The sequence below is a fragment of the Pantherophis guttatus genome, chromosome 5 (genome assembly GCF_059756535.1).
Source record: "Pantherophis guttatus breed Tessera chromosome 5, ASM5975653v1, whole genome shotgun sequence".
Classification (NCBI taxonomy): Eukaryota; Metazoa; Chordata; class Lepidosauria; order Squamata; family Colubridae; genus Pantherophis; species Pantherophis guttatus.
In genome coordinates this window covers 79,845,458-79,865,146 of record NC_142067.1, presented here as the reverse complement: position 1 = coordinate 79,865,146, position 19,689 = coordinate 79,845,458, and the positions used below count along the sequence as shown (strand labels likewise).

Sequence of the window (19,689 nt, the reverse complement as noted above, 5' to 3'; positions counted from 1 at the left end):
AAGGAGGAAGAGTAATATGATATATACTCATAGTAACAAATGAATTGTATTATTATTAATATTGGTGATTGTAATATTTGAATAAGTTGGAATATATTGTGTAATATGAATGGTAGAACAGAGAACAATAAGGGAAAGAAGGAAAGGATATATATAGAATTGTATTAATATTAGTATTGTAAAAATTGAATGCCACTTTAAGGTAATGTAAAATGATGGAACTTATTAGGGGATAAGATATAGAAATTTAAATGGAATAAGTACTATTAATATTGGTGATTGTATTAAAATTAATATTCTAAAAACGGAATTCAAGGTAATGCAAAATGATAATTGAAATTATTTATTCAGAGGGGAAGATAAATGGAAATGAGAATATAAATTGTGAAGTACAAAATGATCTATTTAGAAGGAGTTAAGAAATGGAAACCTAAATGAAATTGAAATGGAATAAGTTATTTTTATCTTAAAAAGGTGGTGTGGAAAATAAATTGGAAGAAATATATTGTTTTTGGTAAAATAGTACAATGATTAACAAGGAAATAAGATATGCTAAATTGGTCCAACCAAGAAAATAATTGATATTAAGAAATAATTGTGAAGTATTAAGTTAAAAATTAGAAATTAAGGAGGGAAATGATTGTGTTTAAATTAAAGGGTTTTAATAGAAAAAAGGCAACATTGAGAAATATATGTGACAAAGGGAGAAATAACAGAATGAAATGAAATAAGAGTAGGAGGTTAGGGCGGATGGCAATATTGATTATATATTAAATATTAAATAGAGATGAAAAATAAAACATTAGAAAAAGAATAATATGGAAGAAATCTAAATATATAAATTAAATTTGGGGAAAATAAGCTGTATAAATTTTGACTCGGTCAATACTCTATTCAGAAAAAATTTATTGTTTGTATGTATGTTTGTTTTAAAAAATAAAAAAATAATTTAAAATAATAATTAATTAATTAAAGTCATCTGCCCTATTGCAGGAACAAGAGAATTAAGCTGAAAAAAGTCTTTGTAATTTCACAACTCAGATATGAAGTGTAGCATCCTAAATCAGTATTTCCTGTGCTTATTAGAATACAGAAATGCTCTTTCTAACCGCCTCCTCAAAACATCCTTCCAGACAAATTTAGTAGATTCATTTGAATGTAGGAAATAAATTGCATGCATTTATTAGCATACAGTTTGGATGAACCTTTACTCATAATCATAATTATGCATATAAAGTAAGATTCAAAATACAGAGAATAATATATTTACAGCTGTTTGTCTGTTGTTCTTTCCAGTGCCTATACATTTTAATACATGAAACATGTTTTAGGACGTGTTTATTTCATATTTCTTCTCTTTTATTCCTTGGGAGGAATATGAGCTAGTGTAATGATGACAGAAGCATGCTGAATTTAACTGAACATGATTTACTTGAGCTCAATAATAGAAAAGTTTCATGTCCAATGGTAGAGGAAAAGAAATAAGAAATATTACAGGTGAATTATTTAACAAAGAGAACTAATAATTAAATGTATAATTAAAATAGTGAATAGCTATATTTTCCATTTCTAGTAAGTAATAATTTTAAGTGAAAATCTTAGAATGAAATCAAGATATTTAAAAAGCAAATGAACTTAATTTCAACAGCAACTCTATTCAAAGCAAGAGCTATCATTAGTATGTTCCTTTAACTATAAGATGGCAAATGTATCACCATAGAATAATGGAATCAGTCAACTATACTGTTGATACAACTATACAGTGAGCCAACAGCCAAGCAATCCCAGGAGTGCAGAAGGGGTGAAGGGGGGCAGCTGTCGGAATATAAATATATCTGTGGAGGTCCATTATAATTTTGAATGGTTACTAAGGAGTGGTGGGATTCAATTTTTTTTATTACTAGTTATGTGGGCGTGGCTGGGTTGGCATTCATATGACTATGGGCATTGCTTGGCATTCATGTGACTGTGGGCGTGGCTTGGCGGTCATGTGACTGGGTGTGGCTGAGTGGTCATGTGACTGGGCGTGTGTGGCTGGATGGTCATGTGACCAGGTGGGAGTGGCCTTAGATGAAACAGCTTTTCTTGAGTTGCTGGAGTCAAGTGGCATACAAATTTAATACATTATTATTATTAATTGCATATATATTTCTCCATGCTTGGTGACAAAAAGACTGCCTTCAGAGGCTTTATTAACCATCATTTTGTTTGGAAGCAGCAGAGCAACTTCTGTTCCAAATCATTTTACCCTCATTAACCACAGACCATAAAGCCAGAAAAATATATAATCATTATATATGTGTGGTGAGGGTGCATTTGATAGAGTTGGCCTTCAGAAAAGGAAAATAATATGTAAACACTGAAATGAACAGCCAAGGAAAATTTGTGTCTTTTCCTGTTCTGACAGTGACTAAACCTGGTGGAACTATGTCAAAATCTTATCATCAGAAACTTGCAAACATTTGGCTTCTACATTGAGCCTTTGCTGCTAATTTGGTAATCCTCAGGAAACTACATGTAAATATTTTCTTACTATGCTTGAATAGCAAAAGTAATTGGAGGTTTTGGTGAACCATAAATCATCCAGGCATCCCAAATGAGGGTGTTAAACGTCTAAATGACAGGTAGGCCTCAATTTATGACCAAAATTGGGACCAGAATTTCCATTGCTAAACAAGGCAAACAAGTTGTTAAGTGAGCCGTACATGATTTTACAACATTTTTTACCATCGTTGCTAAGCAATCCCTGCAGCTAATTGAACCATGCAGTTGTTAAGCAAATCTGGCTTCTCCCGTTGACTTTGTTTGTCAGAAATCAGCTGGGAAGGTTGCAAATAGTAACCACATGACCCCAAGATGCTACAACCATCATAAATACATGCTGGTTGCCAAGCACCAAAATTTTGATCACATGACCATGGAGATGCTGCAACAGTCATAAGTGAGAGGATCAGTCATAAGTCACTTTTTTCAGTGCTGTTGTAACTTTGAATGGAGCCTAAACAAATGGTTGTACATCAAGGACTATCTGTATCTGCGGCTTTAAGCTTCCAATTAGCATCTAACTAGATTTCAGCTGCATCTCTGCACCAGGCCCAATAGGATAATTTCCTTATTCCCAAAATGTAGGAGAACAACCCAGGCTTACAAGAAGTTGTTCTACTTCTGAGTGTTTTTCAAGCTTAGCAACTTTGAGACATGTGGACTTCAATTCCTAGAATTCCCCAGGCAGCATGAGACCTGATCATTTGATTATTCCCAAGTCAGTAACATGAAAGAATTACCAACTTTAAAGATACTAAGCACCGAATCTTTGTATGAATTGATTTAATAAGATTCCATACTTACCACGCCCGTGTCTCTGCTTGGACAGAACCATCAAGGCACTTCTACTGGATTGCCCCTTGTACCATTTTGGGGGCTCTGATTTAATATTGCCTCCTCCTCCTCACTAAATGCATGGATTGAGCTCAAATGGATGTTACCTATTTTCTACTGATGGATTAATATATCAAACTGTAATATAAACTGATCCTTCATCACAAGGACACAGCTTTAAAGAGTAAATGTCCCCCCCCAAAAAAATATCTCTTCCAGGATGGTTAGTCCTGTCTTAAATTTAGAGATAGGTATTTGGTTTAATTATATTAATAATGTAAAGCAATTTCCAATGAATTAGTCTATTAAATAATAATTTTAAATTACTTTCTCTCCCGCAATCTAGACTGAAGCAGAATTAAACCATATCTGCTCCTTTGTGTTTTCTGAATGGGTTTTATAGGAAGGAAGCTTAATTTCACACCCACACCCACCAGCCACTCGATCTACTCATTTAGGAAGCATGGAGGAAGTATTCAGCAACAGCAAAACTCAACATCTTAAAATGCTTTAAAGCCCGGCCATTCAGCTCCAGCAACGGTGGCTTCCTGGAACTTCTTCTCCTTGTAGCATTGAGCTCATTTGCTTTTATTTTGAAATCCAGCACTCTTGGATTTCAAGAGTGCTCAGGCTCAGCAGCTGGAGAAGCAGTGCTGGATTTAAAAAGGTAAGCAGCTCAGTGCTACAAGAGGGACAAGGGGCGTGGCTGGGTGCGTAGAGCTACCGGTTCAGGTGAACCAGACAGGACTGGCTGAATCCCACCACTGTCACTAAGTGAGGACTACCTGTAATTGCACTTTAAGCATTTAACATGGTATGGTATATATACAGTAGTTGAGAACATGTTAAGAGACTCCAAATGGATTGTTGTGTATTTAAGAGCATATTTATTGATGCTGTGAATTACCTGATCCTTGTTTGAAAGGAGCTGAAGGAGGTGGAGGTTTTTTAGGTCTCTAAAAGTAAAAGAAAATGAATAAATAAAAGATTATTAAGAAAGAAATACTAAAGGAAGTAAAAGAAATACTTTTTTCCCTTTTTGGATGTATCCAATGAGGCTATGTATCATTAGTAAGAAAATACTAATAGTCCTCTCAGAAGTAAAATTTGCAAGAAATATTCTACATAGAATCTGTTTTTTTTCCATTGCTATTTTAAGGCATAATGTCATTAGAATAATGTATTACCATATCCAGATATTAGAGCTCTGTTTTCAGGGTGGAAATGAATGAAATGTATTGGAAATCCATTATCTGTTCTTGTTTTTTCTCTTTTAAAACCAGACATTTTATTTAGAATGTCCAGTTGATTGAAGCTTTCACAGAATAAAGTCTTAAGAGTCCTGAGAAAGCTCAATGAAAGGTGGCATCTGATAGGCAAATGATGCCATAAAACATTAATATTTATCAAATAGAAAAAAATTGATGTTATTTTTAGAATACCAACATGCAGATTTTATTTTATAAAACTTTGTATAGTTTTCACAGTTATTGCCATAAAATATGATTTTTAAAAAAATTGAATGTTTTATTTAGATGGGCAACATTTGTAAATGTTGTAAAAGTTAATTTGCTTTACAATAGTAGGCTTATTAGTTGCTCCTACCTCTTTTTCAAAATCAGGAAGTAATAGTTTTACAAAGTTATCAGGGAATACTCCTCTTTTACCATTAAGTTCTCCTTCCCACCAGCCAGCATCAATGCAATCCTATGATACATAAGAGAAGAGTATATATTGAAATACAATTATTCTAATTTCTTGCAAATTGACAATAAACAGACAAATACATTGAAACAGTAATTATATTTTACATAACATTTCTGTATAATTATTTTGATCTGAAACTCATAGTACTTACTTCAGAAAGTGGAATTTTCTCCACATGCAATGTGCTGTTCTTACCAATATATGAAAGATCTTACTGCCATTCTCATTCTTCATTTTGTGAAACATTGGATTATTACAAAATAAGTAAATCCACTATTTGTCAGGGTTCCAAGTAATAAATCCATAGCAAGCAAGACTCCGAGGCATGTAGATTCCTCAAAGAATACTTTTATTTGGAATTATCATATTGGCACATATCTAGTGAAAACTGACTCTAAGGTTACTCCGGTTTTCACCTAGTTAAAAGAAAAAGTTTTTCCTCAAACCCCAAACTATCAGCCACATGGTCCAATCAAGATGCTGTCTAGTCATCTGGAGACCTCCTTCCTTCTTCCACAGTCCAGGTGTGAGAATGTCCTTGGTTCTCAAGAGAAAGTATTTTATTTTGGCTACACAAACCCCTCTATCTCTAATCCCCCCCTCCCTATCCCTCAGCTCAATCATCCAGGTCATGGTTGTCTCAAAGATACTTTTTCCAAAAGACAACAGGATTTTCTTGGTTTTTTTCCTTTGAAAACGGTTTTGCTTCTCATCCGTGAAGCTTTTTCAATTCTAACTGAATGGGGAATGGAAGAAATGTTGTTCTTTGTAGTCATCTGGTTGTTAGCACTCTGAAAATCAGTTGTTAACTCTCTGAGAGTCATTGAGGACACTTGAGGACTTATCTGTATCCTCAGAGTCACCTGAATCAGAGTGTAAATGGGTATGGAACCTCATTGAGACTGCTGATTGCAAGGATTGCAATTGTAAACAGGAAGATAGGTGATGTTATATCCCTTTCCTTCCGTTGAAGGATGGCTGTTCAATCTTAAAACAAGTGGTCCTCTCTGTCCACAACAAGAAAGTCCAGTTGCTTTTTTAAAAAGAACCTTTGGGACAACCATGATCTGGATGACTAATCTCCATACACACTTCAAAGGAGTCCTGGACAGAAAGAACCACTGTTCTCCACACCTGTTTACAGTCTGATTCAGGTGACTCTGAGGATACAGATAAGCCTCCGCACAACTCTTAGACAGCTAACCCTGCAATCCTCAGTGTGCTAACAACCAGATGACTGCTAAGAATATAAATCTTTCTATTCCCTACCAGTCAGTTAGAACAGAAGAAGCTTCTTGGATGAGAAGCAAAATGTTTTCAAAGGCTAACATACTGTTGCCAAATTTGAAAAACAAAACATTGTCAACACCTTCAGTGAACTGTTTACCATTACTTTTCCTTATCAGTCACTGCTTAGCTCTGATCCCATTTATTTATACAGGTGAAACTCGAAAAATTAGAATATCATGCATAAATTCATTTATTTCGGTAATGCAACTTAAAAGGTGAAACTAATATATGAGATAGACTCATTACATGCAAAGCGAAATAGTTCAAATCTTGATTTGTCATAATTTTGATGATTATGGCTTACAGCTCATGAAAACCCCAAATTCACAATCTCAGAAAATTAGAATATTGTGAAAAGGTTCATTATTCTAGGCTCAAAGTATCCCAAAGTGTCTAATCAGCTAAGTAAGCCATAACACCTGCAAAGGGTTCCTGAGCCTTTAAATGGTCTCTCAGTCTGGTTCAGTAGGAATCACAATCATGGGAAAGACTGCTGACCTGACAGTTGTGCAGAAAACCATCATTGACACCCTCCATAAGGAGGGAAAGCCTCAAAAGGTAATTGCAAAAGAAGTTGGATGTTCCCAAAGTGCTGTATCAAAGCACATTAATAGAAAGTTATGTGGAAGGGAAAAGTGTGGAAGAAAAAGGTGCACAAGCAGCAGGGATGACCGCAGCCTGGAGAGGATTATCAGGAAAAGGCCATTCAAAAGTATTGGGGACTTTCACAAGGAGTGGACTGAGGCTGGAGTCAGTGTATCAAGAGCCACCACACACAGACGGATCCTGGACATGGGCTTCAAATGTCGAATTCCTTTTGTCAAGCCGCTCCTGAACAATAAACAATGTCAGAAACGTCTTACCTGGGCTAAAGAAAAAAAGAACTGGTCTGTTGCTCAGTAGTCCAAAGTCCTCTTTTCTGATGAGAGCAACTTTTGCATCTCATTTGGAAATCAAGGACTGGAGGAAGAATGGAGAGGCACACACTGCAAGATGCTTGAAGTCCAGTGTGAAGTTTCCACAGTCTGTGTTGATTTGGGGAGCCATGTCATCTGCTGGTGTTGGTCCACTGTGCTTCATTAAGTCCAGGGTCAACACAGCCGTCTACCAGGAGATTTTGGAGCACTTCATGCTTCCTTTCGCAGACAAGCTTTTTGGGGATGCTGACTTCATTTTCCAGCAGAACTTGGCACTTGCCCACACTGCCAAAAGTACCAAAACCTGGTTTAATGACCATGGGATTACTGTGCTTGATTGGCCAACAAACTCGCCTGACCTGAACCCCATAGAGAATCTATGGGGCATTGCCAAGAGAAAGAAGAGAGACATGAGACCGAACAATGCAGAAGAGCTGAAGGCCGCTATTGAAGCATCCTGGTCTTCCTTAACACCTCAGCAGTGCCACAGGCAGATAGCATCCATGTCACGCCGCATTGAGGTAGTAATTGATGCAAAAGGGGCCCAAACCAAGTACTGAGTACATATGCATGCTTATACTTTTCAGAGGTTCGATATTGTTCTATGTACAATCCTTGTTTTATTGATTTTATGTAATATTCTAATTTTCTGAGATTGTGAATTTGGGGTTTTCATGAGCTGTAAGCCATAATCATCAAAATTATGACAAATCAAGGCTTGAACTATCTCGCTTTGAATGTAATGAGTTTATCTCATATATTAGTTTCACTTTTTAAGCTGCATTACTGAAATAAATGAACTTTTGCACGATATTCTAATTTTTCGAGTTTCACCTGTATGTATAGTTTACATTTTTGGCACTACTTTGTGTCACCTGAATGACATCTGCCATTTTGATGCCTTGTCCCCTAATGTGCAGCCATCGCCTTGAAATTCTTTTGTAACCTCTTTTTGTTTTTACCACTCTGAACAATGTAGTGTCATCAGCAAATTATTCCATTAGTGGCGCCCAATTCCAGATCAAAGTTAAAAAAGTCCATTCCAAGAACAGAACCCTGGGAACCCAGTAATTACACACTTTAATAATGAGAAATGCCTATTTATTCCTATTTAATACTCTTTAGCTATTGTTTATCCACAAGACAGCCTGCCCTTTTATTCCTTGGCTACTAAATTTACTGAGAGTTGTTGATAAAGGATTTTATCAAAGGCTTTTTGAAAATCTAACTAGATGATGTCTAATGGCTTGTTCTTATCCATATGTTTATTCATATATTTAAAAAGCTCTAATAGATTCATTAATAGGTCTTCACTTATTGAAGTCATGTTGGGTATCCTTGAGCAAGATTTCCTGGATCTCCCCATGAACTCCCCATTAACAATTAGAGTTATGCTGGCCACCTTCCAGACCTCAGCTACAGTCCAATAGAGACAGGTTGTATATTTGAATTATGAAGTCCATAATCTCAGCTTTATGCATGTTTACTCAGCTGCCCTGAGTCTTCGGAGAGGGGCGGCATATAAATTTAATTAATTAAATTTAATTAAATTTCTTTTTCAACAATTGTCTCTTGAAAAAAGAGAGGAAATAAACTCATATTGAAATAAAATAGTCTGAAAATACTTTTTAACCTTATATTTAATATGTATTAAAAGAATTGGTTTGCTACGCTGTTCTAAATTCTGATAGTAAATTATTAGTTAATTAATCCCATATTTTATTTTAAAAGCAACAAAAAATCTTCCAACTATCTTCAATAATATACTTAGTTGGGAACTAATGGTTCTTCCTTATGACAGAGTTCAATTACTTGTTTGTAATGCATAAAAAAATGAAGATCACCCAGTTTCAGTCTGTTCTCCCACTCTGGACACTGTGATATTTTCTTATTATATAAACTCTTGAAACAACCCACCCTAAACATTAGGCATCATGCTCAAACAAAGAACTCAGTTTGATTAGTTCATCCAATACAGTGTTTTTCTATAAAATGGTGAGACTGTTTGTAAACAAAAATTATATAATTACCTTATTGACAAGAGTAACAATATCACCTTCTTTGATTGTTAATTCATCTTCATTCTGTGCTTCATAAGGAAATATAACTTTGCAATACTCCTTCACTAAAAGGAAAAGTGGTGTATTTCAATACATTTCAACAACTTCAGAAGTAAATGTGAAGAAATCAAACTTGCTAGGTCAAGAATTAGAATTATATTAAAATAATTTTCAATAAACAGTAATAGCCATTAGCTACAACACTAGTTGGAAATGTTTTGTTAAACCTTGTTTTATGGCAATACTGCTCTCTTCCTGAATTTGATGTTCTGAGGAAGAATCTTTACAAATAGAAAGTGGGGGAATTTCTTCAATACTTCAATGAATATTCTGGTTTATATAAAGAATATAAATGCACCCAAATTCTTAAGAATTTCATATGAGAATAAAAGCATATAATAGTCCAAATTTTAAAGAAATTTGGAAGAAGAAATTTTAAAGAAAAAATAAAGAAATAAAAGAAAAATGCACTTTAATTGTGTTTTCAGCTCATATTCTATTGGGGGGGGTGGAGGGAGACAGAATCTCCATATTTATTTATTTTTATTAGTTTATAGTATAAAATATACAAATATATGGAAAGAGGGACACATAACTAAGGCAGGATACAGCAGGCAGCCAGAATCTGCAAAGACGAAGTCAGGAAAGCAAAGGCTCAGAATGAACAAAGCCTTGCAACAAAAGTTAAAGATAACATAAAAAGTTTCTTCCAACAAATAAATAACAAGAAAACAATCAAGGAATACTTGGTCCACTAAAGAGAGAAGACGGCAAGGAAGTTACAGGCAAAAGCAAGAAAGCAGAGCTGCTTAACTCATTCTTTGCATGAGTTGGTGGGTTTCAAAATTTTTTACTACGGGTTCTGTGGGCGTGGCTTGTTTGTGAGTGTGGCTTGGTGGTCATGTGACTGTGGGCGTGGCTTGATGGTCATGACTGGGTCGACATGGCTTGGTGGTCATGTGATTGGGTGATCACGTGACTGGGTGGGCGTGGCCAACTTGACATCACTCACATCAAGGGTTAGGGTTAGGGTTAGGGTGCCGGGCCTCTCCTCGCCTCAAAGGCCTCAACAAGATACAATTTCCCTGTCTATTTATTTACTACTACTGAACATCCAAAATATACTATTTAATCCTATGTATATATGCCATATGTGTACATACATATTACATAGTATAGAGTGTGTATAGGCACACAAAAAGATACGTTATCTATTATATATACTGTATGTGTATGTACACACACACAGCTCTTCTAAAACTATCCACATTCAACCTCACTTACTACATTTGGAAAAACACACCCACTTTCTGCCACACATTTAACTATAATGTCTGTACATTTAGAACATTACACACACCTTCAGATTTACTTCCCTACCTAGCTTGCACATGACTGTTAGAGCCAGGAGAGGTCATGGATTGAGTAAAATGTGGTGAAACTCACTTAACAATGCTCTTGCTTAGCAACCAAAATTTTGGGCTCAATTGTAGTCATAAGTAAAGGACTATCTCTGCCTTCCTCTGCATTGCAGCCGTGTCCTAGTAAACTCCTTCTCCTTTCTGGCAATTTTCCTCTCTGTTAGAGTCACCAAAATAATCCAGCCGATATAAGGTTTCCTGCTGGAGCAGGGGTTGGACTAGATGGCCTCCAAGGTCCCTTCCAGCCCTACATTGCTGTCCTGTTTCAAAACGTCTTCTGAAGCCACGTCTAGTGCCAGGGTTTGTGGTTCTTCTTTCCTTTTTTTTTTTCTCTCTCTCTCTCCCTTCCTTCCTCTTTTTTCTTTCTTTCTTTCTCTCTCTCTCTCTCTCTCTCTCCCTTTCTTTCTTCTTTCTTTCTTTCTTTCTTTCTTTCTTTCTTTCTTTCTTTCTTTCTTTCTTTCTTTCTTTTTTGTCTCTCTCTCCCTTCCTTTCTCTTTCTTTCTTTCTTTTTTCTTTCTTGTCTCTCTCTTTCTCCCTGCCTCTTTCTTTCTTTTTCTCTTTCTTTGTCTTTCTTTCTTTCTTTTCTTTCTCTCTTTTCTCTTATTTGTACCCTATGACTATCATTAAGTGTTGTATCTTATGATTCTTGATGAACGTCTCCTTTCTTTTATGTACACTGAGAGCATATGCACCAAGACAAATTCCTTGTGTGTCCAATCACACTTGGCCAATAAAAAAAATCTATTCTATTCTATTCTATTCTATTCTATTCTATTCTATTCTATTCTATTCTATTCTATTCTATTCCCTTTCTCTTTTTCTTATCTCTCGCTTTCTCCCCCCTCTTTCTCTCTCTCATCTCTCTCATCTCTTTCTCCCTCTCTCTCTCTCTTTCTCATCACTCTTTCTACCCCCTTTCTCTTGTGTGTGTGTGTGTGTGTGTGTGTGTGTGTGTGTGTGTGTGTGTGTGCGCGCGCGCGCAAACCTAATAAGGACAGAGCCATCCACTTCCCTGGCACAGAAACGGATTTGAGACCGCATTGAGGCCCTGAGCGCCAACATCACAACTGCCCCTTCCTCTTTTTCCCCCTCTTGTTGCGGTCTCGCTCTCTTCTTTCCCCCTCCCCCACAAGCTTGCCATTCCCCTTGCAGCACCTGCAGTGCTGGAGACTTTCGCCTCTTCTTTTCTTTCTTTTTCTTTTTTCTTTTTATTAAATTTATATACCGCCCTACTCCCGAAGGACTCAGGGCGGTGAACAGGCACAAAATAAAATACATAGATACAAAAGTTAGAAACATAATTAAAACCAGATTAAATAATTTAGCCCGAGACAATTAAAAATCCCAATAATTTAAAACAGAATAAAATTTCAATTTAAAAAATTTTAAAACAGGGGAGAAAATTAGGCCAGGCCGGCTTGCTGGAATAGGAGGGTCTTAAGAGCACGGCGGAAAGTGCGCAGATCCGGGATCCTCCGTATCTCCGGGGGAGCTCGTTCCTGATAGTGGGTGCCCCCACAGAGAAGGCCCTCCCCCTGGGAGCCGCCAGTCGACATTGTTTGGCTGACGGCATCCGGAGGAGCCCCTCTCTATGAGAGCGTACCGGCCAGTGGGAGGCTGTTTGTGGTAGTAGGCGGTCCCGTAAATAACCAGGTCCTAAGCCATGAGCGCTCTAAAGGTGATAACCAAAACCTTGAAGTGCACCCGTAAGACCACTGGGAGCCAGTGCAGCTCGCGCAGGAGAGGTGTCACATGAGAGCGCCATGTTGCTCCCATAACCACCCGCGCGGCTGCACTCTGCGCCAGTTGGAGCCTCTGGGTGCTCCTCAAGGGGAGCCCCATGTAGAGAACGTTACAGTAGTCCAGGAGAGAAGTGATGAGGGCATGAGTGACTGTATCTAGGGAGTCCCGATCCAGAAAGGGATCACTGGCGAATCAGGCGAACCTGATGAAAAATCCTCCCGGTCATGGCCGTCAAGTGCTCTTCTAAAGACAGCCGTGAATCCAGGAGGACACCCAACTTGCGAGCCCTCTCCGTGGGGGCAGCGATTCGCCCCCAATAGTCAGGAATGGCGTCAACTGACTATATCGGGACGTCGGAAACCACAGCCACTCGGTCTTGGATGGGTTGAGCCTGAGCCTGTTCCTCCCCATCCAGATCCGCACGGCCTCCAGACACTGGGACATCACTTCAAGGGCATCGTTGGGGTGGTCTGAGGTGGAGATGTACTGCTGGGTGTCATCAGCGTACTGGTGGTACTTCACCCCGAAACCACGGATGATCTCGCCCAGCGGCTTTACATAAATGTTGAACAAAAGGGGCGAGAGGACCGACCCTTGTGGCACCCCACATATGAGGGGCCTCAGGGTCGACCTCTGCCCCCCTGCCAACACAGACTGCAACTGGTCGGAGAGAAAGGAGGAGAACCACAATAATACAGTGCCCCCCCACCCCTAACTCTTCCAACCGGTGCAGCATGATACCATGGTCGATGGTATCAAAAGCCGCTGAGAGGTCTAATAGAACCAGGACAGAGGAGCAACCCCTGTCCCGAGCCCTCCAGAGATCATCAACCAACGCGACCAATGCTGTTTCCGTGCTGTACCCAGGCCTGAAGCCCAACTGGAACGGATCCAGATACGTCGTTTCATCCAGGTACTGGGGGAGCTGTCACGCAACCACACTCTCAACAACCTTTGCAACAAAAGGAAGGTTGGAGACCAGACGATAATTAGCCAATACTGCCGGGTCCAGGGAAGGCTTCTTCTTCTTTTTTTTTTTTTATTGCAAAAGTTTTACAATTACATTTTCACCCCTTTTTTCACCCCCCCTCCCCAAACTTCCCATCCTCCCTAACCCTCCCTAACCCTCCCCCCCCAGACTTCCCTATTATGTACTCATAACTAATGACACTGATATATAAGCTTGAACCCATCCCTCCCCCTGTATAATTTTTCCTCTTTGTCTCTTTACATTAAAATATTTCTAATACATTATTTTCAAATAAAAGCTATTTGATACTTTCTAGTTTGGTATTTGTTCTGAACATATTCTATCCACCTTTTCCATTCCCATTCATAAGTCTCTTGTGAACAGTCTTTTAAATATGCTGAAATCTTCGCCATCTCTGCAAAACTAGCCATCTTCAAAGTCCATTCCTCGATAGTGGGCAAAGCTTCATTCTTCCAGTATTTACCTATCAACAATCTTGCTGCTGTTATCATATACAATATCAGTTTTGTTTCACCCCGTGTAAAACCCTTAACTATACCCAATAAAAACAACTGTGGAGAAAATTGAATTTTTTTCCTCAAAACATTCTGCATGACCCACCAAATTTTTATCCAAAAAGCCTTAACTTTCCTACAGGTCCACCAAACATGATAATACGTAGCATCCAAACATTCGCATCTCCAACATTTTGGCTGAACATTAGGGTACATACATGACAACTTTTTAGGATCTAAATGCCATCTATAAAACATTTTATAAAAATTTTCTCTCAGGTTTTGCGACTGTGTAAATTTAACATTCTGAACCCAAATTTTTTCCCAAGTTTCCAGCATCACTGGTTCTTCAAAATTCTGTGCCCACTTAATCATACAATCTTTAACTAATTCCGTTTCTGAATCTCTTTCTAACAAAACATTATAAAGCCTTTTAATATGCATTGGACCTTTCTCTCTTATATGTCTAACCAATTCTTCCTCATGCAACATAATACCAGTTTTTTGGTCCTCTTTCCATCTCAGTTGTAGTTGATTATATTGTAACCAAGTTAAATTAAACCCTTCATCCAACAGTGTCTGTAATGTCTTCAGCTGCCATCTGCCCGCATCTGTAAAAAGAACCTCTTTATATAAAAACCCCCCGAGTGACATTATATTTGTATTCCACAAAGTATGACCAAGATCCAGCCATAGCGGTATTTTGTAATCCCATTTGAGTCGGTGCTTCTTCCAAACTCTCATCAAAGAGTCTCTAAGTATATGACTTTTAAATACTTTATCTACTTTATCGTCGTAAAATAAATAAGCATGCCATCCAAATTCAAGATCAAAACTTTCTGCATTCAATATTCCAGTCTTTTTACTTCCAAACCAATCGCTTGCTTGAGTCAAAGCTGCTGCTTCATAATATAATTGTAGGGAAGGCTTCTTGAGGAGAGGCCTCACCACCGCCTCTTTCAAGGTGGCGGGGAAGTCACCCTCACCCAACAAAGCATTTATAATCCCCTGGAGCCAGCCTCGTGTCACTTCCCGGGAACCCAGCACTAAGCAGGAGGGGCACGGATCCAATAAACATGTGGTCGCCTTCAGTCCACCCAGAATCCTGTCCATGTCGTCAGGGGTCACAGGATCAAACTCATCCCAGGTAACATTCTCAAGACCTGCCTCAGTCATCCCCCCTGGAACTACCCAGTCGGAGTCCAGATCTTCCCAAATCTGAGTGATTTTGTCATGCAGATATTGAACAAAATCCTCGGCTCTACCCTTCAAGGGGTCCTCCCGCACTTCCTGGTGGAGCAGGGAGCGGGTCACCCTAAACAAAGCGGCCGGGCGATTATCTGATGACGCAATAAGAGCAGCAAAATATGTACATTTTGCTGCTTTTATTGCCACTAGGTAATTCTTAATATGAGATCTTACCAGTGTCCGGTCAGATTCAGAAAGACTGGCCCTCCAACTACTCTCTAGGCATCTTTTCCGGCGCTTCATCTCCCTCAGCTCCTCAGTGAACCAAGGAGCCAGGTGAGATCGGCGCCGGGTCAGAGGCTGCAAAGGCACGACCCGATCCAGAGCTCCAGTGGCCACCCTATCCCAGGCGGCCACTAGGTCCCATTAGGTTCCATCAGGTGCCTGGGGCGGAACCATTTTACCGGCTCCGCCTCCCTGCGATGGGGTATAGCGGTTCGAAGGTCCAGGCAAAAGAGAGAGTGATCCGACCATGACAAGGGCTCGGTGACTATGTCCCCTATCTCAAGATCACTCAACCACTGTCCAGAGACAAAAACCAGGTCCAGCGTGTTTCCCCCTGTGTGGGTAGGGCCATGAATTAACTGGGTCAGGTCCATAGCTGTCATGGAAGCCATGAACTCCCGAGCCACCTCCGACGTCTCACCCACGGATGGCAGGTTGAAATCCTCCATGACCATAAGTCTGGGGGTATCAACTGCCACCGCGGCGATAACGTCGAGGAGCTCGGGCAGGGCTGCTGCCATGTGGCAGGGAGCCAGGTACGCGATCAGAAAACCCATCTGAACCCCATGACCCCACTTCACAAGGAGGGACTCACAGCTGGCCGTCTGAGGAACAGTGGCCTCCCTCGGTCTCAGACCTTCTTTAATAATAACCGCTACTCCCCCACCCCTGCCCTGTGACCTCAGCCAATGGAATGCAAGGAAACCTGGCAGGCACATTTCAACGAGGGGAACCCCCCCTCCTGGCCCAACCAGGTCTCCGTAATACCTGCCAGGTCTGCTCCCCCCTCACCAATAAGATCACAGATAAGGGGGGTTTTATTTACTACGGACCTGGCATTGCACAGCATCAGCCGGAGGGCCGGGCCCTGAGGGTCTGTGCAACCTGGGGAATGGGTGGAGCCTCGGGGGCCGGAGCGCGCCTCCGCTCGTAAATAGCGGGTGTGCACTCCCCTAACTCGATATGGCCCCCTGCTCCCGCCATATCTACCCCTCCCACTCACAGTAGTGATGTTCAAAGCACTATCCGGACAAACTCTGACTCCCCCATCGACCCCGGGATCCCCACCTCCCACGCCGTGCTTCCTTGACAGGCCCGCCCCTCCCCTTAGTGGGCTATCCACCATGCCCACAGCCCGCATTCCAATCAAACCCTCCCCCTCCCTAGAACCCCTTAAAAATTTAACTAAAAATTTGAATTTTCTCTTTCCCGAGGCGTGGGTTTTAACAGAGGGGAAGCAAAAGCAACCAAATGGCGCATGTCCTCCCGGAGCAGCAACTGCTTGGCTTTCCCTGATAGATCACCTTTTTTTTCTCCCCTCGCCTCGTTTTTTTAACTCACCGCTTTAAAGGCAGCTTATACAGGGAAAGCCCGGGAGGCACGTGCGCATGGGGCGCCCTGCCCCCTCCCCTCTGCTTTCTTTTCTGCCCTCTTTTTCACTCGGGAGCAAGGGGGAATAAAGAGGCCAGCTGGCAGGTAAAGGTTCACTCGCTTGCTTTGCTCACCTGCCTCCACTGCCTTTTCTCAGCTCCCCTCGTCTTACAGCCAGCTTTCTCATTTAGGGAGATGCTGCAGTCTCAAAGATCGGGAGGGCCGCGCAGCAAGAGAAAGGACAGTGAAACTTGCAAGAGCGGAAATGGGAGAGCAAAGCAAGCGATGCTTCGGGCTGCCGGCTGGCCTTTTTATCCCCCTCACTCCCGAGGCAGCTGAGTAGTACAACATGAGGCTGTTTCTGCTCTCTTCCAGAGCTGCTGCTGCCATTCCAGAGGGCAGGGAGTGGTTGGGGGGCCAGGAACTCCCACATCGTGACTGGGCAGGTGAGCTCGGGCCGGCTGGCAGAGGGCAATTGTTCCTTCGCTTGCGTCCCCTGGGGGACTGGCCAGGAGCGCCTGATGGGCTTGGGCTAGACGGGCTGGCTCGCATGACAACGATCACTGCTCGGGAGTGGGGGGGGCTGCCCTTGCCTGGGTGGCTCCAAAATTAAATGAGGAAAGCAGCATACTCTGGAAGGGAGACCCACTCTGGACCTGCTTATTTGGCCGAAGGGCTGCTTCGGGGGCAACATGGCAAGGCTTGGCCTCCTTTCGGGCCTGGCTCTTGGCTGTTGCCTCTAATCTCCAGTTTACTTGTGGGCACCATTGGTCTTTCTCCCTGCCTCTCCCAGACAATGGTGCTCACGAGTAAACTGCAGCTAGGCTCTCCCGTGTGCTTCCCTCGCAGGCCAGGCCAGCTTCAGGAAACATATGGGAAGGGCTCTGGTGCTACAATCTCCTGTATGCTTCCCTCCCTCCCCATGCGCATCAGTCCATCCACCACTGGTATCACCCCTCCGCCAGCCCTCCCTCCCCTGCCCACACACCGGCCCATGCTTTTGGGAAGGAGATACTTGTGGCAGATGGGACGTGGTGGCTGCAGCTGACTTGGGATGGAAACGTGGAGAAACACCCAGCAAGCAACTGCCTTTTCCTTTCTGACTTCTGTTAGCAGAGAGAAGGAAGAGGCAGAGGCAGCAGTGGCAGCAGAAGGGGCCGATCGCTTTGCAGCCGGCATGGTTACCCGGCCTCCCTTCGCCTGACTCTTCTTTAGCGGTCCTGACCCTAGCCTCACTTCCTCCCCCACCACCGCCTGCATACCTTCCATGGCAGCTGGTCCAGAGTCCGGAAGGCAAGCTGACTGGAGTTTTCGGTGTCCCCCAGCCAGCCACCGCTGCTGGAAAGCAGCTGGCAAAGAAGCCTCCAAAAAGGCTTCTTTGCCAGCTACTTTCTCTGCAGGCTGGTGAAAAGTACTGGCAGAAAAAGCTGCTGCCGTCATCGCCATGTTCTTCGCGCATGCACATCCCATTGGACTTGCAAGACAATGGGATGCGCATGTGTGAAGAACATGGCAGCCGGGGCGAACAAACGGCATCTGGGAGATCAGTTCGGGGGTGTGGCCAGCCGGCCATCGCTATCGGTTTAGCGACCTTGGCCAAATTTCCTCCAATGGTTCACACGAACTGGTAGCAACCCACCACTGATCCCATGACATTATACATTTGAGCTAAGAAAGTTTTTCATTATTTCCTACTTGTTTCATTTTAAAATGTTAAAATCTGTCACAAGTTTCTTTTTTAAAAAAGTTTTTTCTTATATAAAAATGTCAAATCAATGCCTGGGCGCCATACATTCCAATACAAATAAAGCTGATCAGATTCAACATAATTATTACATTCAATCAACTTATGTGTTTCTAATAACAATACTCATCTATGTTAGGTTGCAGTCTATCATTATTCAATTATTCCACATTTTCTCATTATTACTTTCATTTTATAAAATAAAAACATATACATTAATATTCCCCTTATTTCTATCACTTATTCTAGCTTTCAATCATGTCACCCTTTATTAAGAAGCTTTTTTTTTCTTTGCTGTCTAACTTCTAATCATGTCACCTGCCTAAAGAAAAAAAAAGAATAGAGGTGGAGGGGGGAGAAGCAACTCAGAACAACAACAACAAAAAAGGAATCATCCATCCACCATCTCTTGCCCACTTCATACTTTAATTGCTATGCTTTAAAAAAAGGAGAGGAAAAAGGAAAAGCGAATCAGAACAACAATAAACAAGAAAATCATCTATCCTTGCCCGCTTCAATACTTTAATTGCCACACTTTTTTTAAACTTTCCTCCCAAATTCTAAGTAGCTTATTTTGTTTTTTTTAAATTGATTTTTATCCAACAGTCCAAGAACTATTTATTCAGTTTTTGAATTACCCTTCAAGGAGTACACTAGTCCCAGTTCTTTATGTCTCATAGGTTAACAATCAGTTCCATTTAAGTAGTCCCAGAGGTTATCAAAAGCCCCTTTATGTCCTCTTTACAAATTCAATCCTCTAGTATAATATTCAAATGTCTCTTTAGTTGAATCACTTCCTCATTTTCATATTTGTATCTCCAGTACTCATAGGGTGGCTAAAAATAATCCAATGGACTCCCGGGTGTAGAGATAGAAGATAAAAGCCAGGAAGAACAACATCTGGAAGAAAAGGAGTTAGATACAGAGGCACAGGAGAGGATTGAAAGAGAATAGCAGGAAAGAGAGAGGTCGAGGATGAGGATGTAACAGGAAATAAGACCAAGGAAAGGAACCAGGACTATTAGCAAACAATAATATGGAAGAAGAAATTCAATTAATATCAATTAATATAAATAGTTTAAATTCTCCAGCTAAAATGA

The 19,689-nt window shown here is 40.9% G+C and overlaps 1 protein-coding gene across 11 annotated transcripts in view; it reads right to left on the bottom strand.

Moving 5' to 3' along the window:
* SH3KBP1 (SH3 domain containing kinase binding protein 1) overlaps positions 1 to 19,689 on the bottom strand; it is a 404,503-nt gene that overhangs the window by 49,651 nt on the left and 335,163 nt on the right. For all 11 annotated transcript variants that reach the window (XM_034434094.3, XM_034434130.3, XM_034434103.3 and 8 more), the window contains 3 exons: positions 9,323 to 9,417; positions 4,984 to 5,085; positions 4,286 to 4,334 (listed from right to left, as the gene is read on the bottom strand). In XM_034434094.3, coding sequence (XP_034289985.1) covers positions 4,286 to 4,334; positions 4,984 to 5,085; positions 9,323 to 9,417 — 246 coding nt within the window. The remainder of the gene's footprint in view (positions 1 to 4,285; positions 4,335 to 4,983; positions 5,086 to 9,322; positions 9,418 to 19,689) is intronic.